This window comes from Hylobates moloch, unplaced genomic scaffold, assembly GCF_009828535.3.
Source record: "Hylobates moloch isolate HMO894 unplaced genomic scaffold, HMol_V3 SCAFFOLD_5, whole genome shotgun sequence".
In the NCBI taxonomy this organism is placed as follows: Eukaryota; Metazoa; Chordata; class Mammalia; order Primates; family Hylobatidae; genus Hylobates; species Hylobates moloch.
The window spans coordinates 69,357,829-69,385,824 of NW_026652280.1; the positions used below are offsets into that span (position 1 = coordinate 69,357,829).

Here is a 27,996-nt window from a genome sequence, read left to right on the forward strand (position 1 = left end):
CAGGATCCACAGCAGTTCACATCAATTAAAAAGCAAGACTTCAAGAGGGCGGGAGTTTTTCTCTGCTGATCTTCCCGCGTCTAGAATAGTGCCCGACACATATTAGGCGCTTTGCAAATATTGAATGAAAGAATACTCCCCAACAGTATCCGACCGCGCCTGCGCTAGATGCCCTGGGTGGGGCAGCCTTGACGCGCTGCGCCTGCGCGATGTCTCTTTGCGGGGCGCCCCGGCCGGCTCTCAGCCCGGCTTCGCCGCAGCGGCTTGGGCCCTCCGGCCCTCCGTAGCCGCTCGACTGTCGCGCTGCACCAGCTTCCTCCTTGGGGTTCCCACGCCTATTTGGGCGGACTCTTGGACCCGGACGAAGAGGCAGGGTCACACTCTCTCCACGTCAGAGACCTGACTGTGGAGATGGCGGCTCAGAAGATAAATGAGGGGCTGGAACACCTCGCCAAAGCAGAGAAATAGTGAGTGAGAACCTTCCGTGGGCCTGTGTGTGGACGCCGGGTCCGTCTCTCAGTGGCGCGGCCTTACCACCCGGCGGGGCGGGAGGGAGGGCTCAGGGCTGAGGGGGCCCGGCGCACTGGTGCCCGCGGGGCTGCCGGGGCTCGGTGTCTCCTGGGTCACACTCCCGGGGTCGCGCTCCCGGGGTCGGGGTCGGGGTCAGCTCCGCTGCTCCTCGGACAGCGCCGTGGGTCCACCCCGCCGGAAGTCCGCTCCCCAGAGCCGGTGTGGGCGAGGACCTGGAGCAGTGCTGCGGGGCTGGTCGCTAAAAAGGGCTTCTCTACTTGGGCGCTCTGCTCCTGAAGACTCCTTGTGGTGGCGGCTGTCTGTGCATCGGAGGCTCGTTAGCATCCCTGGCCTCTACTTGCTGGGTGCTGGTCGTACCTCTTCCCCATTTGTGGCAACCCAAAATGTCCTCTGGGGAACAACATCGCCCTGTTGAGAACCGCAGCCCTAGAAGAGCCCCTTGTTGAAGGGGACCATAGGTTTACCCCAAAAACTCCTCAGTGAACCTTTGTCATCTGTCATTTTATTGTTCCTGTGGGCAGGGACTGTGCTTCGTTCGTCCTTTGATGTGTATGTCCTGCCATCTCTAGTACAGTACGTAGTGGGCACCCAGCAAGTGTTTGTGGGACTGAACTGATTCTCCTTAATTCATCCGTTTGGCAGCCTCTTCCCCCCTCCTTCATTACTCCAGCGCATTTTTATCTGGCAGTTACAGTTAATAGTCAGCATTGTGGGCCGGGCGCAGTGGCTCACGCCTGTAATCCCAGCACTTTGGGAGGCCGAGGCGGGCGGATCACAAGGTCAGAAGATCCAGGCCATCCTGGGTAACACAGTGAAACCCGTCTCTATTAAAAATACAAAAAAATTAGCCGGGCGTGGTGGCGGGCACCTGTAGTCCCAAGCTACTCGGGAGCCTGAGGCAGGAGAATGGCCTGAACCCGGGAGGCGGAGCTTGCAGTGAGCCGAGATGCGCCACTGCACTCCAGCTTGGGCGACAGAGCGACACTCAGTCTCAAAAAAAAAAAAAAAGTCAGCATTGTGCTCTGTGGTGGATGCTTCACATACATAATTTCATAAGCTGAGATCTTCACAATAACTTTCCAAATAGAGATTCTAATTTTTCGTAAGAGGAAATGAGACTCAGGGAAGCAGCATAACGACTTGCCCCAGACTGCACAGGTGAAAGATGGCAGAGCCAGTGTTCAAACAGTGGAAAAACTCAAGCTCTATCACATGACTCGAGGCAGTCAGTGTATAAGGTACTGGGGCTCTCCTGGTGCAGGAGGTTCCCACAACATTCTGACTTTCTAGTGGGAGCAAACGCAAAAATTGTAATAAGAATAGTGTGTGGAATAGGGACCACAAAAAAGCTGTATTAACTGTGCATAGATAACCCAGAGGGAGAAGTTTATTCTGCCTGAGAAAATTTGAGGAAGAGATGATTTGTGAGCAGGGCTTGAGAAATACAGAATGTTTTAGACAGAGGGAAAATCTTGTGAAAGAGATTCTTTGCACAACCTGTAGTATGTATTATACATGGGCCTGAAAATGTGCTCTGGGAACAGTGAATGAAGTGTAGTCACAGTGCCAGGGGACGAGCTGGAGTGAAAAAGAGTTGGGGCCAGACTGTGAAGGGACAGCTTCTCAGATGGCTATTGTAGGCATCTAACCAGTGGACTCGGTTAGATTTGCTTTTGGTGAAAGAAATGTGGCAGCAGGCTGGGCCCAGTGGCTCACGCCTATAATCCCAGCACTTTGGGAGGCTGAGGTGGGTGGATCACTTGAGGTCAGGAGTTCGAGAGCAGCCTGGCCAACATGGTGAAACCCTGTCTCTACTAAAAATACAAAAACTAGCCGGGTGTGGTGGCATGCACCTGTAATCCCAATTGCTCAGGAGGCTGAGGCTGGAGAACCGCTTGAGCCCCAGAGGCGGAGGTTGCAGTGAGCGGAGGTCGCGCCACTGCATTCCAGCCTGGGAGACAGAGCAAGACTCTGTCTAAAAAAAATAAAAAATAAAAAGGAAAAGAAAAAGAAATGTGGCAGCGGTGTGGAGAATGGACTTTGACATATTCAGTAAACAAACATTTACAAAGGTGTCTCTGTGTACCTGTACCAGCCACTGAGGATACTGGAGTAACCAAAAGTGGTCCCTTCTTCAAGAGCTTAGAATTCACAGGTGAGCAGACAAGTTAACAGAGGACTAAAAATAGGATGTTCAGTGCTAGAACAGAAGTTACTCAGTGTGGTATGGTAGAGATAGGAAGCAAGGAAAAGTAATATGCTCAGGATGCGGGGAATGGAAGAGGAGGAAAGGTGACTCTCCCATGAAGGTACTGCCAGACATGTTAGTGGGTTGTTGTCTTCAGGGGAGAGGTGGTGATGGCCTGAATTCAAGTAACAGTACAGGGGTAGGATTGGGTGACATTTGTCAATAGGGTTGACATGCTTTAATGAGGTGTCTGCATATAGAGATGAAGGGTTAACTCCTAGGTTTCTAACTTGGGAGATGAGTGAGAGAGGCCTTCAGCCAAGATAAGGGATATAGGTTAATGGATGTGATTGGTGGGTAGGTCTAGGGCAGGGAGGTGGGGCGGGGAGGTGTGGAGTTTAGGCTTGAAGTGTTAGTTCGAAATGCTGCTAGACAGAGTTACTCAGTGGGTGTTAGGAAAAATGGGCCAGGAGCTTAGGAGATATTTGATTTTTCTCCATTTTCTAATGATGATATAGTTCAATATTGCTGAGTAATTTTGTAAATTGATCCCCCCCACACAGATGGTAATTTTGCTGTTTTCTTTTTTTCTGTGGAAATTCGTCAATTTCCTTATTGATTCTTTGGAGAAAAAGGTCAAAAGGACTAACAGGTATAGCTGCTAAACCTAAATTAGCTGTATATCTTTCTTCCTTATTAGTGGTGTTCATGTGACTTGGGATGGTTTGCCCAGTTTTAAACTCTCTAGGTCTTTCCGTGTATAGCACATTAGGCGACTGAATGATTGTATCTTGTTTTTAGTGGGATTTAAAAAATTATGTTAGTATACAGAATGTAATGTTTGTTTTGGGATAGGAACAGAGGGTTAGCATTTTGCGTATTGCATATTTCCTCAATTTTGTGGATTCGAGTAGACACACCACAATTTAAGGATATTATTTTTCTGAACAGTGAAATTCTTGGTAAGCTTGAAAAATTGCTTATATTAATTTGAATCTTGTAACACTATATACACAAACAAGTTTTAGATGCTAAATATGTTAAATAAATTTAATTGGCAAAAAATGTTACTGTAGCTAGCTGGACACAGTGGCTCATGCTGGTGATTCTAGCTCTTTGGGAGGCCGAGGTGGGCGGATCACTTGAGGCCAAGAGTTCGAAACCACCTGGCCAACATGGCGAAACCTCTTCTCTACTAAAAATTCAAAAATTAGCTGAGTGTGGTGGTTCAAGCCTGTAATCCCAGCTACAGAGGAGGCTGAGGCACAAGAGTCACTTGAACCTGGGAGGCAGAAGTTGCAGTGAGCCGAGATAATACCACTGCACTCCAGCCTGGGTGACAGAGCGAGACCCTATCTCAAGGAAAAAAAAAAAAAAAAAAAAAGCTATGACTTTGTGGCAGTTCCCATGGCTGTCACACAATGAAGGCTGTACTTCTGAGGGCTCATATGGATTCCTCATCTTTCAGTTAAGATACTCCCCGAGTCATTTGAAGCAAGCAGTGTTCTATGCAAGCAGGCCTTCACTAATTGAATGAAATTTGGAATTTAAGATGGTTTGGGCAATTTTTATGCACACCCAAATTTGACAGTTACTGAATTAGTTTAAACTAAGTCTGAAATTATTTTAAAATAAGAAAAAAATATTGAGGAAAAGGCAAATAAGATAATGATTCAAAATTGATTGTCCGTTGGTTTGGTATCCAAGAAACCTGTAGTGATCCTGGAAAGCAGTTTCTCTTGGCTTTTGTAATATCCTTCCCTTTCTGATTATCTTGTTTATTGGTGGCGAGTTTTCACCTTTTTTTTTTTTTTTGCCTACTTTCTCTGTTGTTTCACTGAATGATTGTATTCCTTAGTCTTTCTGTTCTGTCTCTGCAGTCTCACTAGGGGATCTGATCTCATCTATGCTCTTGACATATGCTTATGATGCCTCCATTTATGTCTCTAGCCTCTTGTCTATGCGTCAGTTTCATGAATCCCTCTGCTGTCAATACTGTGCTTCAGTGGTTCTAAAGCTTTAAAGCATCTTTGGGCTCGTTAAACCTCAGAGGTGCTGTAGGCTTGGGATGGGATCAACAATTTACGATTTTAGTAAGTTCCCAGGCAGTGCTGATGGTGCTGGTCCAGTGACCATGAATTGAGAACCTCTAGGAGGAAAACCACATACCTGTGACAGTGGGAGTGAAAGAGGTGAGGTTGTGTTTGTTAGGCCTAAGTTTGGATGGAGGCGGGTGACAGAGTTTGCGCCTGATGGCTTCTCTTTTTTTTTTTTCTTTTTAAGACCTAGAAGGTCATTACAAGCAGAGATCTGACTTATAAATGTGGTTGGTAACTTCTGTTAACTGTGTCTTTTTTTCATTCTAGCCTGAAAACTGGTTTTTTAAAATGGAAGCCAGATTATGACAGTGCCGCTTCTGAATACGGAAAAGCAGGTATTTTTGACTATAGTCCGGTTGCTCCAGTATGTAATCTTAAAATAGTCTGATAACTTCATTTCACCATAATACTTACTTGTATGCTTTCTACAAGGCTTTAATAGTTAAAAAAACAAACAAAACAATTGTGCAAGCCCTTGAGTTTTTTTCCACTTATTTTCAGATGTGTTGAGAGCTGAGTCAGAGTTCCTGGTACCTGCTGTCTGTGACAGCAAGGATGGGGCAGGGTTGGTGATACACAGTAGTGGGTTTTTAGCGTTGCTTATATATTCTTTAACTCCAGTTATTTGAATACTATATCCATGAGTTTTGCCATATTTCTCTATTATACTTTCTATTGAATTAGGAATTTGTTAAATTTTTTGTTAACTTAGCCTCATCTTAAGCAGATATGCAAATCATATGTTTGCTTGGTATTTTATGTCTTTTATGAACCTCACTTTGAGTGTATCTGTTCAGTGTTCATGAAGTGTTAAGCTATATACATATTTTAATCAATTTATCTTTAAGATATAAACAATCTAAAATATGCAACAGAAAGGGAATTTACTAAAAATTTAGCATTCTCAATTACAGAATGATAGCTTTAAGCATATCTGTGACAATTTGGAGTATAAATATAACAAAATTTTGAAGTACCTTGAACACATTTTCCGTTGTATTTCAGCAATAGCCCTGATCACATTTGTTAGCCTAGCATAGAGATCATCTAGGGCAAGTGCTTTTGGTTAAACAGCAAATGAGTCTTCGGTACTTTTATTTAAATCTGAGTAAATTCTGTTTTTTTGCATCATGCAAGTACTTTATCTTATACTTTAAAATTATTAAAAGTTCAAACTTTGTATGAATTTTATGGACTACTCATGCAAGGAGGCTTCTGTAGCAGAAGGGAATAACATTTTGCAAGTTTCCTCTGTGAGGGAAATTTAACACAGATTTGTTTTCTGCCCCTCTGAGATCATGAACTACATTCAAAAATAAATGTTTTAGATGAAATTTTCCCACTGAAGCATCCTTTGTTTATTTTCTTTAAGGGCTTATGGAAAATCTATTTAATCAGAATAAATTTTTTAAAAAGCAACATATGGAAAAGCAGGGAGGCGAATAGTTTCAGTATTTGGTTTTCACATTAAAGAGAATTTTAAGAGTGTTTTTAACAAATAACACTGTTCTTAAAGCATTATGCTTTTTGCTTGTTTGTAAGCAACCCTTGATAAGTTTTCCAAAATTTGTAAGATCATATGTTATAAGCACTCCTGTTTTGCTTTGATGATTACACTTTTAAAACAGCTTGCAGTATACTTTAGCTGTTTGAACAGTGAGACATCTTTTTCATAGATAGTAAACAGTATAAAAGATTTTTTTTAAAAAAATGCATTGTTAGACATTTAAAGATTGTGCCAAAAGGAAGGTTTATTATAAAAACGGTTAAATGTGCTTATTGGCCTTCAGTTTCTACCTAATCAAATGACCTATACCCAAAATACCATTCAAAGGTAAAACTGGTGAAGTAAGGTGCTGTCTTTTGTAACTAAAGAATCTGCCAGTCACTGGGGAGTATTGGGGAGTGTTGGTGTTAGAAAGACTTCTTGATTTTGAGTGGAAGTAACACTGATTTGTTGTCAGTAGTCAACAATTAAAAAAGAAAAAGTTTTAAAAATACTCCTAAGTTACTGATAATTGGAGAAGTTGTAAGGAAATTGCTTTAGAAAAAAGTAATATTTTATAGTTTTAGGATACTTCCTAAGTATTTGAAGTAGGTATGTTTGTAATACTTCATATAAAATGCAGATTTTAGTAATGATTCATTTGAGGTTTTTAATGATGGAAATAGAGAGTCATTTTTTTTTTTCTATTTCAGCTGTTGCTTTTAAAAATGCCAAACAGTTTGAGCAAGCAAAAGATGCCTGCCTGAGGGAAGCTGTTGCCCATGAAAATAATAGGGCGTATCTTTTTCAACTTTTACAAAGAAATTAAACAGATGATTTTGACAAGCTGTTTTCTCTTGCTGTAAATTTACCTTACTACCTGTGAAGTAAAATGTTTTTAAATTAGAAAATGATTAGAAAAATTCTGTATTTTTAAACTCTGAAGGAGCATTTATAGTGGAGTTTGATCATAAGGTCCACACTGGTTCGCAGAGCTACATTTGAGAACTTATTTTCTATTGTTTGTGGTTTTACCTGATGATGGTTTTAATTGGGATGAAGTAAAGTACATCTATAGACATGTGCTGAAGAATGAAGAAGCAGCACAGGTATTGAAAACGCGTGAACTACTGTATCAATTTTTTTAAATACAGTTTTCCTTAGGTATTTGAAATAAAAATTATGAGTAGTTTAAAACAGTACATTTTCCTGAGGTATTTGAAAACTTTTCAGTAAAAAATGTTTCTCTTACTTGCAAACTGTAGTCATAATAACTTTGCACTTCAGTAAAACTTCAGATTATTGCACAATAGAAATAGTTTAAAATCTATGCAGTGTTTTGTCAGTGTTTTTGGGAATTAGGTAGTTTTAAACGATATTGACAGGCATTGAATTATTTCTTTTTTACCTGTTTGTAGGATTTGTCTTTTGGAACCAACTGGGTCAGTGATTTAGTTAACTGTCTTTAAATAGTAGATCTGTAGAAACTATTTATTTTTTTTCTTTTTTCCTTAACTTTGACTTCGTTACTTCCATTCAGTCTTTTTCATGCTGCCAAGTAAGTATTCTTCATGTTTTCATGTATTTGCAAATTGTGTTTTAAATGTTGCCGTTTTTCTGTAGATTGGTAATTTTTTCCCAAATTATAAATTTTGTATTGATTTAAATAATAATCATTTCTCTTTGCTTCAGTTTTTACCTAAACCTTAAAAACTAAGACTTACTCCTAACTCTAAGATGTAAAGAGTTTAAATTAAATTTGCCATAATATTTCATTAGGAGCATTTTGTTCAGTAGCCTATGGGAAAAAAAATAAGTTAGGATCTCTTTTTTCCTCTGTTTGATAGTTAATAGTGCCTGTGGAAATGAAGCAGGAAGCTCTCTCCTGCCTTGTGGAGAGTAGTTATTTGTTGACTGAGGCGGGTGGATCACTTGATGTCAGGAGTTCAAGACCAGCCTGGCCAACTTGGTGAAAAACCCTGTCTCTACTAAAAATACAAATATTAACTGGATGTGGTGGCACGTGCCTGTAATCTGAGATACTGGGGAGGCTGAGGCAGGAGACTTGCTTGAACCTGGGAGATGGAGGTTGCAGTGAGCTGAGATCATGCCTCTGCTCTCCAGCCTGGGCGACACGGCAAGACTCCATCCCAAAAACAGACAAACAAGAAAAAAACTTAGGTGTAGGTTTGTCAGATGGAAATTAATTTAACCTTACTGAGCTTTACTTAATTTTGCATCTGCAAAATAAAATCTCTTTAACTCAAATGTCTGATGTTCTAAGCCATTATTCCCCATGAAAAAAGAATAAAAAATTATATTGTGTGGTAATATAAGCCTGAAGTGATACGTTGTGCATGAGCCCATCTTAATTGAAGTCACTTTCCTTACCAGTGGTTCCTCACCAGAAAGTTTCTTCTACCCCTTATTTCGTTAAGATCTCATCAGAGAAATTATATTCTCTTTGCAGAGCTTATGAGCAAGCTGGAATGATGTTGAAGGTCAGTAACGTTATGTCACAATTGTTGTGTAGGTAAAATGAATTAACTACAAGATGTTAAACAAGAATTTATGTTGAAGTTGAAAAGCTACCTTACTGTAAGGCAAGAGGTGCTAAGTTAGGATTTTCTGTCCATGTTAACATTAATTGGACCCATAGAATAGATTCTATACGTCTTAAGATAAGGAATGTTAAAAGTGAAATTTAAGAGAAAATGTACTGGAATGAACTGGGAACAGTAATGTTCTAAGCTCTATAACCAGGATAGATGTGTATTGCTATAAAAAGAGCTCTATGGGAAGTTTCTCTACTTTTGAGAAGGACATCTAAATGTAAAATTTTATAAATATTAAAAAATTATCATACATGGGTTATAGAAGAGATTTTTACTTGTGTGAATAACGGTTGGCAGCAGAAACAACCACAGATTTAAGCTTTTGCTACTTTAATTCATTCTGCATGGAATATTCCAACTAATGTACCTATGCCACTGTTTGTACTTCTGCTCCTCAAAATCAGGCTAGGAATTAATGTCCTGCTGTGGTGAGACAGAACATACTACTTTATGATGCCCACTCTCAAAGTATGCCAGCTGGCAGTTGAAATAAAGTATTTGTCTTTCTTTTTTTAAAACGTTTTTTCTAAAATGGTAAAAGCTGCTTTCAAGTATTTATTATAAAGCTTTGTTTTTAAGAACTTTTACCTTAGTAAAGCTTTTGTTTTAATTTCTATGACTTTTATGATGTGAACTTACTCATTTTTTTCAGTGAACACATGCTCATTGTAGAACAATAAAAAATACCGAAAAGTTAAAGAATGATAGTAATAGCTGTTAACATGCTTAATTTAAAAGATTTTATAGTCTTTGACCCAGGAATTTCAATTCTGTGAATCTGTCATCAAGAGAGAGAGACCAAAGATGTATGCATCAGGTTGTTTTTTGAAGAAATGGCAATTATCTAAATTTTGAATAATAGGAAAGTGCGGTTGGGTGTAGTGGCTCACACCTGTAATCCCAGCACTTTGGGAGGCCAAGGTGGGTGGATTACCTGAGATCAGGAGTTCGAGACCAGCCTGGCCAACATGGTGAAACCCTGTCTCTTCTAAAAATAAAAAAATTAGCTGGGCGTGGTGGTGGGCGCCTGTAATCCCAGCTACTCAGGAGGCTGAGGCAGGAGAATTGCTTGAACTCGGGAGGCAGAGGTTGCAGTGAGCCAAGATCGCACCACTGTACTCCAGCCTGGGCAACAGAGCGAGACTCTGTCTCGAAGTAATAATAATAATAGGAAAGTGTTTAAATAAATTATGATGCTTCTTTATTATAAACTGTTATATATCCATTGAAATAAAGCTTTTCTGGCCAAACATGCAACTGAATTGGTATTTGGTGCTGCAAGTTAGGTTATTAACCGCAGTTCCTTTGAAACTAGAGTTTCTCTTACGGCCAAAGAAGCTGGGGATCTGCTCTGGTCTTCTTGTGTCTCATTTTCCTCTGAGAACTAGAAAACTCCCAGGTGGCTGTTACATTCTTAGTGTACTTCGTGCCTGTTTAAGAAATGCTCAAACACTTTAATTCTCACAGCCTCAGTTTATATTACAACAGCTGTACTAAGACTTGAATCTTCATCAAAAGTTATTATTCAGGCATCATTTCCATTGCTCAAGTATCTATTTAATTTGAGGGTTGGAAAGGCACTACTTTGAATGAAAGAAAATTAACTTAGTGGATAGGGAAACAGATGAAGGAAAATGCTTTCTGGCATTATCTTATATTTAAATTAAATGCCTTTGGACTGTCTTGGGAGCACAGGACCCCTGAGCTACATGGTCCACAATTCTGTGGGCTAAAATTTCTACCAATTTGTCATGCAGACCTTCACATTGATTCACCAGAAAGGCTTGGGGAGTGCCATTTTGTAGACAGATGCACAAGGGAAGCCACAGAAACTTGTTGGATCAACCTTTGGTTCTGTCACTTGATGACTGCTGTGATTTCATATCCTATTTGCTCCACTGGCACACAGCCATTGAAAATAGGTATATTTATGGTGGAGGGTGTAACTTTCAAGTAGGCAGCTCATCATTTTTTATGGAGAAGTATCGGTATTGTGGTTGGACCTCTTATTCACAGCCTCACTTGATTTTATGCAAAAACAGGAAGATGTAGTTGCTTATTTTTAAACAACAAATAGGACTCGGATGCCATTTATACTGCCTTCTAATGTATTTTTTGCTCTATCTACTGGGTAAAACTCATGACGAATAGTTCCTGTGTTTTTTTTATCCTCCCAAATGCTTTTATGTTGTAGATTCACATTATATATGTAATTAGTGGGTAGGTAAATTTGGGGAAGAAATACAGTTGACCCTTGAACTACCCAGGGGTTGGGATGCCAACCCCTTGTGCAGTTGAAAATCTACATATAACTTTTTACTCCCCAAAAACTTTACTAATAGCCTGTTTTTGTTTTTTTGAGACAGGATCTTGCTCTGTTGCCCAGGCTGGATTGCAGTGGCACAATCGTGGCTTACTGCAGCCTCAACCTCCTGGACTCAAGCGATCCTCCCACCTCAGCCTCCTGAGTAGCTGGGACTATAGGTGCATGCCACCATGCCCTGCTGATTTTTTAATTTTTTTGGTAGAGACTGGTTCTCGCTGTGTTGCCCAGGCAGGGCTCAAACTCCTGGGCTCAAGTGATACTTCTGCCTCAGCCTCCCAAAGTGCTGGGATTATAGGCATGAGCCACTACCCTACTACTGACTGGAAGTCTTATCAATAATATAAACAGTCAGTTAGTACACATGTTGTATGTTGTATGGAATATGTTTTATACTGTATTCTTACAATAAAGTAAGCTAGAGAAAAGCAAATACTAAGAAAATCATAAGGAAGAGAAAATATATTTAGTGTTCTTTAAGTGGAAGTAGAGCATCATAGGGCTCTTCATCTTCATCATAGTCTTCACGTTTGAGTGGGCTGAGAAGGAGGAAGAGGAGGAGGGGGAGGACGAAGAGGAGGGGTTGGTTTTGCTGTCTCGGGTGGCAGAGGAGCAACAGTCTGCATATAATTGGACCAGCACAGTTTAAATCTCTGCTGTTCAAGGTTCAGTTGTATTCTTTAAAAGCCAAAATGACCCTCAGGACTAACGTGTCTGAGAGAGATTTTGTTAGATTTACCTCCCCTGTTCATTCAGATATTTTTCAGCAGATATTGTAGACTCGGAATCTTTCATTGACTTGGTTTTATAACAAAAAAAGTATTGTTTTTATTTTTTCACTGAGGTTTGGAAATGTATTAGCATTTCATTCTGCTTGAGTGAATGATAGCAGTCTTATTTCATACAGTGTCTTTCAGTCTGTGTTATTGTTAGTTTCCATAGCTAAATAATAAAGTTATGTTTTGGGGTTGGCGAAAATGAGACCAGTTTTGTTAAGGGTATCCTAATGAATTTGTCAACTTAGCAAGGGACTGAATAGGCAGATTTGTAAACCACCCATGAGATGTCAGTGTGGAGCCTACCTTAAGATACAGCAAGTCAACACTAAATAAGTTGCTTGTGTAAACTTTATAACTAGCTTTTAAACGGTGTTTTTTTTTTTTTTTAAGTTTATTTTTAAAATGTTTGATTTGGAGATATTAGACATTAGGACTGCATGATCCTGAGATGTATAATTTGTAGCAAATCTGTAGCAAGATGCAGAATTTATCAGTCTTGGAAGATGGTTGCAAACTCAGATGAACTCGGGATATGGAGGAATAACTGAAATGAATGAGCAGCCGGGATGTGGAGGGCATTTGGAAGTGAAGAGCGGGGATAAGCGCCAGGAGGTGCATGCTCATGTGGCGGGACAGTGCTGCCCAGCCCCAGCTTGTTGCCATACAGGGATGCAAGCCTGCTGATGCCACAGCTTTTGATATTTTTTTTAAGAAAGCCATAAAACAATTTTTGTGAAAGTATCTAAAAATACTGCGTGGATCAAGCAAAACACACTTGGAAGTGAGATAGAGTCATTGGGCTGCCAGTTTGTGATCCTTGGCATAGGTCTTGTATGTAGTAGGGACTTGGTAAATGTTTAAAGAATAAGAAATGCTTAGAAAACAGTAAAGAGCAAGGTTTTTGGTTTTTTCTATTTTCATAGATTTCCCAAAGGTCTGTGAAGTGATGATGAACTCTGTGTAGAAATTACCTGGTACCTTTTTGGTTGGGTTTAATGAAGCTTGATTGGGAGAGTAATCATGTGAAGCATTTCATTTTAAATATATTTATTGCTATACAATGTTTTTGAGTTATTTACTTTCATGAATTAGGGATAAAATAATTGCATTTCATATCTTTTGCCCACTTTTTGATGGGGTTGTTTTTTTCTTGTAAATTTAAGTTCCTTGTATAAGAAGAAGACATACGGCCAACAAACATGAAAAACAGCTCATCATCACTGATCATTAGAGAAATGCAAATCAAAACCACAATGAGATCTCACGCCAGTCAGAATGGCGATGATTAAGAAGTCAGGAAACAATAGATGCTGGCCAGGCTGTGGAGAAATAGGAAAGTTTTTGTACTGTTGATGGGAGTGTAAATTAGTTCAACCATTGTGGAAGACAGTGTGGGGATTCCTCAAGGATCTAGAACCAGAAATACCATTTGACCCAGCAATCCCATTACTGGGCATATGCCCAAAGGAACATAAATCATTTTATAAAGATGTATGTTTATACAATAAACACGTATGTTTATTGTAGCACCATTTACAATAGCAAAGGCATGGAACCAACCCAAATGCCCATCAGTGATAGACTGGATAAAGAAAATGTGGTACATATACACCATGGAATACTATGCAGCTGTAAAAAAAGAATGAGATCATGTCCTTTGCAGGGACATGGATGAAGCTGGAAGCCATCATTCTCGGCAAACTAACACAGGAACAGAAAACCAAACACTGCGTGTTCTCACTCATAAGTGGGAATTGAACCACAAGGACACGTGGACACAGGGAGGGGAACATCACACTCCTGGGCCTGTTGGGGGCTGGGGATTAAGGGGAGGGAGAGCACTAGGACAAATACCTAATGCATGTGGGGCTTAAAACCTAGATGATGGGTTGATAGGCATAGCAAACCACTATGGCACATGTATACCTACGTAACAAACCTGCACATTCTGCACATGTGTCCCAGAACTTAAAATAAAAAATAATTGCATTTCAGATTGTTAACTCTGTTTTTCTTTAATTGGTGCATTTGCTGACCTGTCTGCTGTATCCTTTGCCCAAAGGAGATGCAGAAACTACCAGAGGCTGTTCAGCTAATTGAGAAAGCCAGCATGATGTATCTAGAAAATGGCACCCCAGACACAGCAGCCATGGCTTTGGAGCGAGCTGGAAAGTGAGTGTGAGATGGACAAGTCTCTGCATAGAAGTCTTGTCTTTTTGTTTTAAAGAGGTCCCTGAAAAACAAGTTTTCCATTTCTCATGTAAGACACATTTTCTTGTCTAATTCAGGCTTATAGAAAATGTTGATCCAGAGAAAGCTGTACAGTTATATCAACAGACAGCTAATGTGTTTGAAGTAAGTTTGAATCTTATTTTTTTCTTTAATTACTTAGAATGTTTAGATTAATAATATATAGGAAAATAGAGAAGCGCAGTGGCTACTTTTAAAACTTTTCCCTGCTCACAGTTGCACACTATTTCTTTTCTGTTAGAGTGAAATGAACTAGCAGCTTTCGTATTCCCCCCTTGATCCAGTGCCGTTACTTCTTTACAAAATAAATATTATGGGATAAAAACATTTCAACATTAAAGCAGCCAACAGTTGTTTTTCTTTGATTCCTTCAGAATGAAGAACGCTTACGACAGGCAGTTGAATTACTAGGAAAAGCCTCCAGACTACTAGTACGAGGACGTAGGTATGTCTTTAAAAACTATTGCTGTGTGTTTAACTATACTGTGAATCCACATTTGGAACTGGAAAGTAATTTGAGGGATAGCTTGTTAATTTTTTGGTATAAGCTGTAGACACACCAGGCCACACAAAAGAATATTAACATTTACTAGACAGTAGGCACATTGAATTAGATATTAAAAGATCTGCTGTTTTTTGAAAGTGTAATGCCCAAATTTATCATGCACCATGCTTTTATTGGTTGAACCCTGGCTCAGCAGCATGAAAGGGAACAGTTCTGTTCATCTGTTATTTGGTTGGATTATAATATCTCTCTCGAGGAAAAATAAGAATATTAGGATAAATGACAAAGATGCGTAAACACTCACCCATGAAAATTGACAGGTTCTTGACAAATAGTGTCATTACTAGAATATTTACCTTGTTATCCTTTCAACATATGACCTGAAGCACAAATAGTTGAACCTCAGAAAGCTAAAATCCTATTGGGATTTCCTTTTTTTTTTTTTTACTTTATCTCAGTTTACTTTTAGTAAACAATTTTTTTCATTAATAAAATTCTGTCTCAATAATATTTAAGATAAACATCTCTAGGAGATTGTAAGTCTGCAGCTATCTTAATTGAAATTTGCCCAAAGCTTCCCAGTAACAGAAAACACCCAAGATCCATTTAATATGTCAAGGAATCAAAATAGAAATGACTGATGAATCTATCCTATCCGAGACTGAATTAAATTTTTTCTTCATGAAGACTGCAGATTCTGAAATACAATTTAAACCTGTCTAGAGTAACATGAGAATAAATTAATCTAGAATGAACTATTAATCTCATTTAGATAAACTAATTTGTTTATAGGACCTTCCTTCACTGAGTAGTATTTTTTTGTCTAAATGGAATAGAAATTTCATTTTGTTTTTAAATTAGGACTTTAATCATGAAGCAAAGTTTAATTTAAATGTCAGTCCGGGGTCATTATCTTTATTCATCTTGTTACTTACTCGTTGCTTCCCAGAAATCAGTGACTGAAATGCTAACTCTGACAATTCCCAACTTAAAAATGGTTCAGTTTAGTTCTGAAAGTGTTTGTTATAGCAGCAGAGCTGTTCTTGGTGATAGTGCTATGGCTGTGGCAGAATAGCTGAACTGTGAGGTGATACCAAGGTTCTGACTTGTGAGCAGGGGCCCCATGTCTTAGAAACAGTGTCCTTCATTCTTTTCAGGGCAGTCAGGAGGCAAGTTTTAGCATAGTTTACCTCCTTTCTCATCTGTTCTCACCTCCTGATGCTCCCTGACAAGACTCCTAGTGCCTTTCTAGAGCGCTAAGCCCCTTACTATAAGACTCCATGGAAGGTGGAGGAAGTGAAGTTGCAGGAAGAGGCAGAAGTTAAGGACAGCCTTGTGTGAGAGTCCAGACTGCATCAGTTCCCCTGAAGTATTTCTGCTTTCCACATCTTCTTTCCTTTTGTTTCTCAAGGTATAGATTATCTAAAGCTGTGTTGTAGAGGGAGTGGCACAGGAAAGGAGAGAGGCCAGGATCTTTTCAGGGGAGGTGAGATGAGGAACGTTTTCCAGCTGCCTGTGCATATTCCTTTAGAAAGCTCCACTAGGGATGGGGGCTACCATCATCCTCAAAACATTACCAGTGTTGCCAGTCGGTTTGGACACATCCGATGAAAGCCATTGTTTTAAAGCAGTTACTGAGTTAAATTCTTCAAAGCCTCAGCAGAGGGCAGAATGCTAGTTGAATGAGCAGCAGAAGTGAGAATGCTGCATAGATGTGCTCAAAGGGCACATTTATAAATCTAGGGCTTTTATTCATGACTTTGTTTTATTGGGTTTTTTTTTCTTTTTAGGAAAAATGTATTTTAAAATGATACTTTCTGCTGTGCTAAACAAAAATGTTATGGAAATACATTTTTGAAATGTATTAACAATATAAAAATTAATTTAAATTTGTGCAGGAACATGAAGGAATTTGATCTTTTGAAAAGTGTTGCTGGGTACCTTGGTATGAAAAAATTAAGTCTACTGTCATGGTGCTTCTATTGGGAACTTAAATAGTGCAGGGTAAGAAAAAACATGCAGCTTTTATAGTGATGGAGAGATTACTGAGATGATTTATGTGATAATTGAAAATATTAACTATGTGCTTAGATTATTATTTGATTGCATCAGTTGCCTAAAAGAACTAAACAGGTGGTAATTTTATACTTCACACAAGCAACATCTACTAATAGACTGTGGCATGGAGTCTAAAGTTTTATGTTTGTTATATTTAGTTAGTGCACTTAATGTTTTTACATTAACATGAGTCCGTAAGATGTCCTAATTTAATACTTTTTATGTTAGTATAGCAAAGTTAATCTATTTAATATATTAATCTCTTGCTTCTCCTTCAGTTCTGGAGAGTCAAAATTCAGAAGTGATTCAGAGTTTCATTTAGATTACATCTGGAATGGTCTTAAAGTCAGTCCAAGGCCAGTGCCCTTGTTCCTTTTTAGAAAAGGCCTTTCCAGGCTGGGTGCAGTGGCTCATGCCTGTAATCACGACACTTTGGGAGGCCGAGGCAGGTGGATCACCTGAGGTCAGAAGTTCAAGATTAGCCTGGCCAAGTGGTGAAACTCCTTCTCTACTAAAAATACAAAAATTAGCTGGGCATGATGACGCACACCTATAATCCCAGCTGCTCGGGAGGCTGGAGAATCGCTTGAACCCAGGAGGCGCAGGTTGCAGTGAGACTCCCATCTCAAAAAAAAAGAAAAAGAAAAAATAGAAAAGGCCTTTCCAGCAAGTTGATCATGACCTTGTGCCTCTGAGAGAAGGTCTGTGCCTCTGAGACAAGGTATGTGGTCTCAGTGAACCCAAATCCCTCCTAGAAGATTCACTTAGCAAAGAAAAGAGCTGCTTCTCACCGGTTGTCTGAGACAGTCACTAGATCCTAAACACAAGGAGGGTTGGGTGTGTATATGTTCAGGGGTGGGGTGTGTGCTATTAAGGAGAATCACTGGGTTTCTGTCTTGCATAACGGTTCTGTCCATGTTGCCATTAATAACTGAGATAAGGAATATAGAAACAAACTTATCGGTGATGGTAATAAACTTAGTTGGGAATATGACACATAAACTAAACATTTCTGTAGGTAGTTAAAAATAGGTTTTGGAGTTCAGGAAATAGTTGGGGCCAGAGGAGCAGTTTGAGTTGTGGTAAGGAAGGTGTCTGTTGAAAACTTGGGGATAAATGAGGTTTTTTGATAGTTTTCTGCCATTTGCACATAACTTCTGTGGGGTTTCAATTTTGTTTCATTTGGGGAAGATATAAACAATTTATTCTTTTTTCAGCAAAACCAGATTCTTGTCATTTTGTTAGGAATATTAAGTATTACCTGATGGAAAAGTTGAAAGCATCTGTGTTTCATTATAATAAGTAACTAATACTTTTCTGGATACATTTAAAAATAGATGGCTTTGTATGCTAATTTCATGGTCTTTTAGCAAAGTCGGTCAACTTTTTCATCTACAAACTCATATAAGTGCTTGGCTCTTTTGTTAGGTAAATATATATTAGTACATAGAAATGCTATTATTATGTCAAGGAAATAAACAGTTTATGTGTAAATAATGCACCCTTTATAGTTAAATATACGAAAAGTTTAAAATACTGAGATTGCTAATAGAATGATGTAATCTAGACACGATGGGCACAGAATATTCTGACCGTAATTTATTTTATAAAACAGGATCTGTTATAAGCTCAGGGTCACAATTATGATATAGATAAATGTAGCTGTAGTCCGCCTTGCATTAATTTTTTATTTATGCATAGCAGAGTGCTACAAACTTAGCAGCTTAAAACAATACTCACTGATTAGCTCACAGTTTCACGAGGCCAGAAGTCTGGATACAGTGTAGCTAGGTCCTAGTGTAGCTAGGTAGCAGAGCTAGGGTCTGACCAGGCGGAAATCAAGGTGTCGGAGGGGGCTGATCTCACCGGAGGCTTGGGTCCTTTTCCAAGCTCATTGATTGTTAGCAGAATTGATTTCCTTGCAGCTGTGTGAAAGAGATTCCTGTTTTCTTGTTGCCTGTTGGCCAGGAACTGCTCTCAGCTTTGAGTTCGCCTTCAGTTCCTGGCCATGTGCCCCCCTGGGTGGTTCACCGCATGGCAGTTTGCTGCTAATTCGAGACATCAGGAGCACTCTGGCCTCTAACATAAGGAAGGGCCCACCTGATTAAGTCAGGCCCACACAGACAGTGATTCACTCGAAGTCAGCTGATTTGTGTCCTAATCACAGGATGGCCCATCATATTCCAAGGGTCACACCTACACTTAAAGGGGGATTATAGAGGAAATGTTTACAAGGGGCAAGAGTTGGGAACGCTCTTAGAATTCTGCTACCAAACCCAGCTTATAAATTGACTTTGTTCCAAAAATTTATCAAGTTGACCTGTGGAAATTCAGAATGCATTTCTTCTATGAGTGTCATTTTATAAGGCACTAAGTTGCCAGCGTGCATCCCATAAAGATTCAGTTCAACTCATGATGTAAGTAGCCATAATAGCATAAGCCAAGCCACTGTGTGTGTGGTGTGTGTCTGTGTCTGTCTATACATGCAACTATTTTTAAAAAGATAACATACAGGCCAGGCGTGGTGGCTCACACCTGTAATCCCAGCACTTTGCAAGGCCGAGGCAGGTGGATCACCTGAGGTCAGGAGTTTGAGACCAGCCTGGCCAACATAGCGAAACCCCATCTCTATTAAAAATACAAAAATTAGGCCGGGCACGGTGGCTCACGCCTGTAATCCCAGCACTTTGGGAGGCCGAGGCGGGCGGATCACGAGGTCAGGAGATCGAGACCATCCTGGCTAACACGGTGAAACCCCGTCTCTACTAAAAAATACAAAAAATTAGCCAGGTGAGGTGGCGGGCGCCCGTAGTCCCAGCTACACGGGAGGCTGAGACAGGAGAATGGCGTGAACCCCCGGGGGCGGAGCCTGCAGTGAGCCGAGATCGCGCCACTGCACTCCAGCCTGGGTGAAAGAGCGAGACTCCGTCTCAAAAAAAAAAAAAATACAAAAATTAACTGGGCGTGGTGGGGGGCACCTGTAATCCCAGCTACTCGGGAGGCTGAGGCAGGAGAATCACTTGAACCCAGAAGGCAGAGGTTGCGGTGAGCCGAGATCTCGCCACTGCACTCCAGCCTGGGCAACAGAGTGAGACTCCGTCTCAAAAAAAAAAAAAAAAGACAGAAAAATAGAGCATATAGCATAACAAGCATAACATTTTTGTATTTTTACTTTGGTTTACAATACCACTTACCTCCCTTTGAATCCCGATAGTACAGACTCTTGCCCCTTTTGACTGTTGGTTGTGTGTAGTCCCAATGCCCAGACCCTGGTAGTTGCTCCCATAACCTTGGACTCTTATTGGGATGAGAGCAGTGGCTAAAGACTGTACGTTTCACTCAGTCTCAAGTTGTACTACTCAGGGAGTCCTGGCATTTGGAGTATACTACAGCTTTGCAGGGAGAGGAGGATTCGATTAGGGTTTGATGGAATTAGAGCTGGGGGAATGAGAAAGGGGTAAGGGCCTGGAGGGTTTGGGGGAAAAGTTTTGGCGGCCCCTTTCCTTGGTTTCATCTTCATTCTGCCATTGGGCAAAATGGAAGAAAAGGAGAATGTATGAGGGTCAATGGAAAAGATGAATGTTGAAGACTGAAGATGCAGGAAGGCTTTTGTGTAGGTCTCTAACTTGCCTCCCCTCAATGCTGCCCCTTTAGGCACCTCAGAGCTTGCTAGGGCCACTGGGGCAGCAGCGGAGTATGTGATGGAGGGACACAGTTGGGGGAAGGCACCAAGTGCCTTGGGTGTCTGGATGTTCTTTCAGTCGAGAGGAAAGAAATCTTGGGTGATTTAATCGAAGATCGTCTCAAATACAAATCACGAAGAAGTTGTGACACTCATTATTGGACAGTCCTTACTAAGCTTAAAACTCCCCGTTTGACCTAAGCCATCCTTGAGTTCTTTTGCTTTTTCTGTCAGCGTGCAGCCTGAAAGTGGGGAGTCAGACATTTGAAAGGCAAGCCAGATGAGCAGAGCGTGTGGAAACCTGGGTCCTGGGGCAGCTGCTAGCAATACCTGTCCTCCTGGTGTCCTTACAATCTATGATGTCAAGTACATTTCACAGGGGACCTCTGCTATAGATCATTTAGACCTGCTTGTTTTACATTTCTGTGTTTCGTTTTAGGTTTGATGAGGCGGCACTCTCTATTCAAAAAGAAAAAAATATTTATAAGGAAATTGAGAATTATCCAACTTGTTATAAGGTATTCTTTGAAAGTGTTTGTTTTTGGTATTACATTAGATGATTTTTTATACTGGTATGAATAAGTACCTAAGAAAGGATTCTTTGGGTATTTCTATGTTTTTGTAAAATAATACTTCATGGGCCTCTATTTTTGACCAAGATAGAGTAAGCCCACTACAGCTTGTTTCTCTGCTGATTACAACTAAACTACTGGATAAAATACAAAAGCAACCACCCTTGAACTCTGAAAAGTAAATAAAAACAGACAGACTAAGGAGAGGAGCAAACACCCACCATGGGAGTGAGTTTCTCGGGTTTTTTTCCATTTCCTCTTGCAGCGTTGCCCTGCCCTGAGAGAAGCCCACAGTTGTGGAGCTGGGCAGCAAAGGCTGCAACAATGAAAACTCCAAAAGAAATCCCGCCTTTCTAACCAGCACTGGGAGAAAGAGGTCTCATTGTTTTCCTTTTCTTTGGCTTTGCTCCAAGCTTGTCCCAGGCGTGGAGCTACACTGTGATAATGGCTCAGGTTGATAAAACTCCACAAGGACCCCAGTCTCTTTTGCCAGAGGAACTAGGAAAATGAGCTAGAGAGCAAGGAGAAAATTCCATTCCAGAAAGGAGAGAGCTGGAAACAGAGTCCCCTGAGTGTGGATGTGGCCTACACAAGTCTTGGGTTTACTCTTCAGCTGTGCTGAGACAGGCCCCAAAGTAGCAGTGCAGCGGAAAGCTTGGAGAGCTAAGATTTCATCACTGTCAAAGTGTTGCACTGCCCTCTGAAGGGCTTATGCATGGAACAGACCCAAAGCCACATAGCAAAGGATTTGAATTAAGTGTAGAACTTCCATCCACCAAAAACAAGGCACCACATGTAGTCTGAACCTAACTGGGGTGATTACCTGCCAAAAACATCCGTACTCTCCTGAGAATTAAGCAGAGGCTGTGCAGCATCACATTCACAGTACAATCCAGAATTACTCAACGTGCAAGAACCTGGAAATATGACCAGTTTTCAGGAGAAAAGACAACTGATGGCAACCCGGCAGTGACCAGGGTTATTGGCATTATCACATAAAGACTGAAGCAACTGTAAGTTGCTCCGTGAGGTAAAGATAAACACAATTGAAATGAATAGAAAAGAGGACCTATTGTTTTTCATAGGAAAAATTATTTTTATAGAAACTATAAAAATGAATAAATGGAAATTTTAGGACTGACAAATACATTATTGAAATAAAATATTGGATAAGCTTAATCTCAGAGATGACGGAAGGAAGACTGTGAACTTAAAGACAGATCAGTAAAAGTTACCTAAACAATAGAGACCAAAAGATGGAAAAATACTTCATGAAGACCTATTTTGCCAGTAATTTATCAGTCATATCCTTGATCTTATTATTGCTTTTATTGTTGCCTTATCAATACTATCATTGTTTCTTTTATGTGAAGTTTTCACTCATACATCTTTTTCCTAGTTTCTTTTTAAGGATTCTAAGTATCATTGTGGTGTTATGGGTCCCCCCCCCTTCTTTTTTCTTCACTTTTCAAGCTCGAATCTGTGTAGATATTTGAAAGAGATTCTCTTTAAAACGTGGTTGTGATCTAAGGCTTGTGTCAAAGTGCGGTTCCCAGACCAGCAGCAAGAGTGCCCCCTGGAATTTGTTAGAAATGGGTGAATCCCAGGCTTGCCCCAAGCAGCCAAATCCCAGGACATGAGAGTTAGAAAAGTACTGTTCTAGGATATTTCCCCTCAGGTGTCCCGTGGAAGTTACTATAGCATTTATAAATCTCTATTTATACAAACAAAGACTCTGAAAGTTAAACTCTGGGTGTTTTTAATACTGCCTGGATATTGACTTTATTAAACAGATGTAAATTTGACCATGATCCTCTCTTTTGTTTTAGAAAACAATTGCTCAAGTCTTAGTTCATCTACACAGAAATGACTATGTAGCTGCAGAAAGATGTGTCCGGGAGAGCTATAGGTAAGATGTTGTCTGGGCCCTCTTGACTTGCAGTGTCGACACCTCTGTTTCTACAACTAAGATTGCTGCTAGGACAAATGTTCCTGGCCATGAAACTGTCATTTCTAAATCTTAGGAGTGCTCATCTACCATTTCATCTTTTACAGTGGGCATTTTACACTTTTTTTTTTCCTTTCCTGTATTTTTCTCTTGGGGACCTCCATGGAAGTGAATGACTTTAGTCATTTTAGTCACGTTAATTCCTTTCTAAGAAAAAAAGAACAAGAAAAAGGGGAAAAAAATTCTCAGATTTATGTTACAGAAATCAAAATGAGGAATTTTCTTGGTGTTTAACATGAGCAGTCTTAATCTCAACACTGTTAACATTTGGGCTGGATAATTCTTTGTGGTCGGGCCTGTCCCGTGTGCTGTAGGCTGGTTAGCGGGATCCCCGGTCTCTGCCCTCTAGATGCCACTAGCATTCCCACACTTTTAAGTACCAAAATGTCTCCAGACATTGTCACATGCCAGGGGCAGAATCATCCCTGCCTGAGATGTGTTCTTTTAAGGAGAAGGTGAAGACGTGTGATTTGTGCTTACTGCAGCATCCCTGGGTTCAATGGCAGTGAAGACTGTGCTGCCCTGGAACAGCTTCTTGAAGGTTATGACCAGCAAGACCAAGATCAAGTGTCAGATGTCTGCAACTCACCGCTTTTCAAGTATATGGACAATGATGTAAGTGGACCTGTTTGCATAGCTTTCATCTTTTCTCTTGAAAGAAAGAGGTTTCTAGTGAGATTATTTTTTACCCACGTACTTAAAGAGATTTTTCCCTACCTCTTTTTTTCTTCTCAAACTACTACTCATAAGGAAACTGACCACTTGCATTGAATTTCACCATAGATTTAGATAAAATAGATGTTAGTTGTGTGGTTTATAGCCATTTACTCACCCATCTAACTGTTGACCATATACATATTTTAAAATTGAGGCTCATTTCTCAGCTTTTCCTCTATCTGTTGTCCTCTGTAGGTTGCTTTTATTCGTTTCTTTTAGATGGACTCTCTGAAAGAAGCCCATTCTGTAGTGGCCTTTGTAATTCAGTAGACCTGTGGAAATCTGTGAGGACTAGCTACGTGTTGCAGGTCATTAATTATCTCTAAGCCTCAGTTAATTCATTTGTAAAAATGAAGCCACTAGTACCTGTCTTGCTGGAGTGTTGTGAAGAATACATTACTCAGTGTGTGAGAAATATCCTCACATGATGTCTTGCACATAAAGTGAACCGTGACTATAAGTTTCTATTTTTTCCTCATTTGTCTTTTTCAGTAGATTTGTACCTGTTTGGCCTTAGGCCTTTAGAGTATCATCATAGTATCAGATCAACTTAAGGCCTTCAGTTGTTTATTATAATGATATATGTAGAAAAATTTTTTTCTAAATAATGTCTTACATAGGTTTTGAAAATATATATTTTTTTAAATTTTTAATTAAAAAAATTTATAATTGAAACTTTTACTAGTTGTGTACCTGTCCCACCATGGTCATGAGGCATCTGGGTAACAGCATTGTTGGGTTTTGTTTTTCCATCTGAATGGTAGAATTGGTGTTCATGAGGGTGGAGAGCCAGGCTATGTCTTTTTAGAGCTGAGTAAAACGTGTCAGGATTCTAGTTATCCAGCTTTTAAGAACATGTTCTGTTGTTGACAGTATGCTAAGCTGGGCCTGAGTTTGGTGGTTCCAGGAGGGGGAATCAAGAAGAAATCACCTGCAACACCACAGGCCAAGCCTGATGGTGTCACTGCCACAGCTGCTGATGAAGAGGAAGACGAATACTCAGGAGGACTATGCTAGTATTTCGCTTGCTGAAAAGAAAAGGGAAACAAAGGTAAAATCCTGACATGCTATTTCAAGGACTTGGGAATAGATTAGGGGTATCTGTACTTCATTATAGTCATGATTTTGGATCCTAATGAAGACTAGTTTTTAGTTACCATCTTCCCAAATCACTCATTGTATCCATTACCTGTGAAGCATATCTTTTTCTTTTCATAAGACCTTTTCTAAGACACCAGCAGGAATTAACAGAAAATGTACTGTCATGTTTTAATACAGTTGATTAAAAAATTTGCAAGCCAAATTATACATAAATTATGTTCTAAACAAAAGGGGTAATAAGCATAGTTATTCTTCTCTCTTGGACGCTTGTAAGTTACTGTTATTGAATTTTTTTTACGTTTCATTTAATAATTGCTGCTAAAAGTGATGTTTACTGATAAAAAATTATTTTAAAATTTGTTTTGTTTTGAAAAGGAAATTTATCCCCCATGATGTTACATACATTTAAATTATTAAGTCTTTTCAGAGATGAGATGGGGACAGGAATTTATTTTGAGCCTTACAATATTATTTAGCCCAATAAAAGATGCATTGAAGCTCTTATATATTATGAGTTTGAAAAATTTTGAAGGTAGCATATTAAAGTGATCTATAAATATCTTCAGTCCTCTCTGAAGTGTGGATATTTCTTCTATCTAAAAAATACATACAGTGACTGTCTTCAAATCTACTTGGTTCTTGACCAAATAGGAGCTAATGGGTAATGAATACCTTTTTGTTTGTTTGTTTGTTTGTTTTTGGTTTTTTAAGGGTCTCACTCTGTTGCCCAGGCTAGAGTGCAGTGGCACAATCACAGCTCCCTGCAGCCTCTCCTGGACTCAGGTGATTCTGCCACCTCAGTCCCGAGTAGCTGGGACTACAGGCGTGCACCACCACGCCAGGCTAATGTTTTTATTTTTAATTTTTTATTTTTTATTTTTTGATATTTTTTTGTAGAGATGGGGTTGCTCCATGTTGCACAGGCTGTTCTCAAACTCCTAAGCTCAAGCCGTCTGCCTGCCTTGGCCTCCCAAAGTGCTGGGATTGTAGACATAAGCCATCTCACCCAGCCTACGAATATCTTTCTAACATTGTAAGAATGAGGTAACGTTTCCATCAATCTAATACAGATATATTTCTTCCCTCCAAAATAATTTGGTTTATTGTGATTGTAACTCCGTCGTAACTTGACATGGAAAATGCTATATACTATGAAAACTTAGCTGAAAGGGAAGAATTGTTTTAGAAAGACAATATTTAAAACACCACACTGCCAATATATTGATCCTTTATAGTTATTTCCTAAAATGCTGTTTTCGAAACATTCCTTTTTCACCCTGTGTGGCTTAGACCCATCTCATAATCTGTTAATTGGAAAGAGGCTACAAACACCAGCAGTGTACGTTCTGCAGGTACACGCTGCCAAAGTAATTTCCTGCTTCTTCATGCCCGGTCTCTGTCTCTTTTAGAGTCATACCTTATTTGAGTATAGGTTGCTTAATTTTGCTAGACTTTCTGAAAACACTAAGTTGGAGTATCAGAAGTGATTTTAGTCACAGTTCTGTGGGAGAGCTTAGACAGAATAGCATCCTCCTTTGGGAGGTGGTCTTGGGTGCGTGGATGTTGGTATACAGTCTTTATTGTAAGTCGGATACAAAATGCTAATAAATTTAATGTTTTTCTTCCTTAATTTATTGGCATAGTTCTTCAGGTAGCATCTCATTTTTATTAATGATATTGGGATTAACTGTGAACAAGCTATATGTAGACATTTGCATTTAAGGACATTGCAGTGTTTCAAAGATCCCATCATTGCGGCTTGTATCCTTTAGATCCAATCGGAAACTTCTGGAGTCTACATTAATGCTCATTTGAGCTAATTAGTAATCTGTTTAAACCGATTTGGCAATACTTAAAAGATATTGTAGACTATTTATAGATCATATTACCCATTAAAGTCTTGGGGAAAAAATTTTTTGGTTTTACCCTTCTTATGTACTGAAAACTTTTTTTAAAAAAGGTGATGATGAAGTGCGTTCTGTAGCAGCAGCGCAGCTGGGCTTTAAACCACACAAAAGGCTGTGTCCAAGTGCAGCCTCCTTCACCCTTCCTGCCCACGGTGAGGACTGAATAACCAGGACGTGGGGATATTCTTTGTTGTCAGGGTTATTCTGTGCGGTAAAGAATATTTGTTTCACATTTATACATTTTCTTTTTCCACTCATAAGTTTCTATCTTGAGAGCATAGTCCAAAGTGTAAAACTTGGTGTTTACAAGAAAAATTGTCTTCCAGAACTCCACTGTCATCACTTTCACCAAAGTGGAAGTCTGCATGAATATGCTCAGAATCTAATATTCAATGTTCTGTTACATTGTAAGTGAAGTCCAGCTACAAAATAGATTTAATATATTGAATTTATTTGTACATATGCAGAGTATGGTATTTCTGTATGGAATCTGCTTTATTCCTATTTTTTCCAACTCTGATGACTAGAATATTAAATGTGTTGTTATGGAAATATAGATTATTGCTTCTATAGGAAGATAATTATGAAAATAAAACCTGAAGCTATATAAATATGATTATTCTTTGTATTATTTATTTTGTTTAGCTTGTTAATTTTCTTTTTTCCAGGGACACATTCTCTTAATTATATGACTTCAGCATTATTTTACAAGGACAGTATTTTGTTATCTGCAGTTGTCTTTTCTGCTCTTTGGGAGCAAGGTACCTTTGGGAATTTAAACTGTTTGAGCTTCTTAAAATACCAGTCATTCAGTTATTGTAATACTACAATATACTGCTGTTTGGTGAGATGGAAGACTAATACATCTTCCAAGAGAGTAATTCTTTGATTGGGTTAAGTGAGATAAAACCATATATGATGAGGAGGCTAAGAGAACTGATGTGAAATTGTTTACATAATTAGCACCTTAAATACTAGCAGATTTACTTACAATCAGACATTTATTGGATGCTAACTATGTAATATTATCCCTGTCTTTCATGGAATGGAAATTAATAACATAATTTGATACCTGGATTCAGGAGAAGTTGAAGTAAGAAAGAATGCGGAAGGAGTGGCTGTTGGACATCGTATGATTTTGTATTTCTTTCAGGACACCTTGGAGTGTCTTGAAT

At 39.5% G+C, this 27,996-nt stretch overlaps 1 protein-coding gene across 2 annotated transcripts; it reads left to right on the top strand.

Moving 5' to 3' along the window:
* Positions 1 to 273: 273 nt before the first annotated feature.
* NAPG (NSF attachment protein gamma) lies at positions 274 to 27,426 on the top strand. 2 transcript variants are annotated; one of them, XM_032152823.2, is made up of 13 exons: positions 275 to 467; positions 5,086 to 5,153; positions 7,018 to 7,102; positions 7,845 to 7,862; positions 8,775 to 8,805; positions 14,084 to 14,193; positions 14,310 to 14,376; positions 14,646 to 14,716; positions 20,956 to 21,034; positions 22,918 to 22,997; positions 23,582 to 23,711; positions 24,687 to 24,864; positions 25,812 to 27,426. In XM_032152823.2, the coding sequence occupies exons 1-12, from the start codon at positions 412 to 414 to the stop codon at positions 24,828 to 24,830; spliced, it is 939 nt and encodes a 312-aa protein (XP_032008714.1). In that variant the 5' UTR covers positions 275 to 411; the 3' UTR covers positions 24,831 to 24,864; positions 25,812 to 27,426. The 2 variants fall into 2 exon arrangements, with proteins under 2 accessions (XP_032008713.1, XP_032008714.1); XM_032152822.2 differs by having other exon boundaries at positions 274 to 467; positions 24,687 to 27,426.
* The last annotated feature ends 570 nt before the right edge of the window (positions 27,427 to 27,996 follow it).

Coding starts and splice junctions, on each gene's coding strand:
- NAPG (XM_032152822.2), top strand. CDS start 412: ATGGCGGCTCAGAAGATAAATGAGGGGCTGGAACACCTCGCCAAAGCA. Junction 468..5,085: donor CTCGCCAAAGCAGAGAAATA/GTGAGTGAGAAC, acceptor TTTTCATTCTAG/CCTGAAAACTGGTTTTTTAA. Junction 5,154..7,017: donor TTCTGAATACGGAAAAGCAG/GTATTTTTGACT, acceptor TTTCTATTTCAG/CTGTTGCTTTTAAAAATGCC.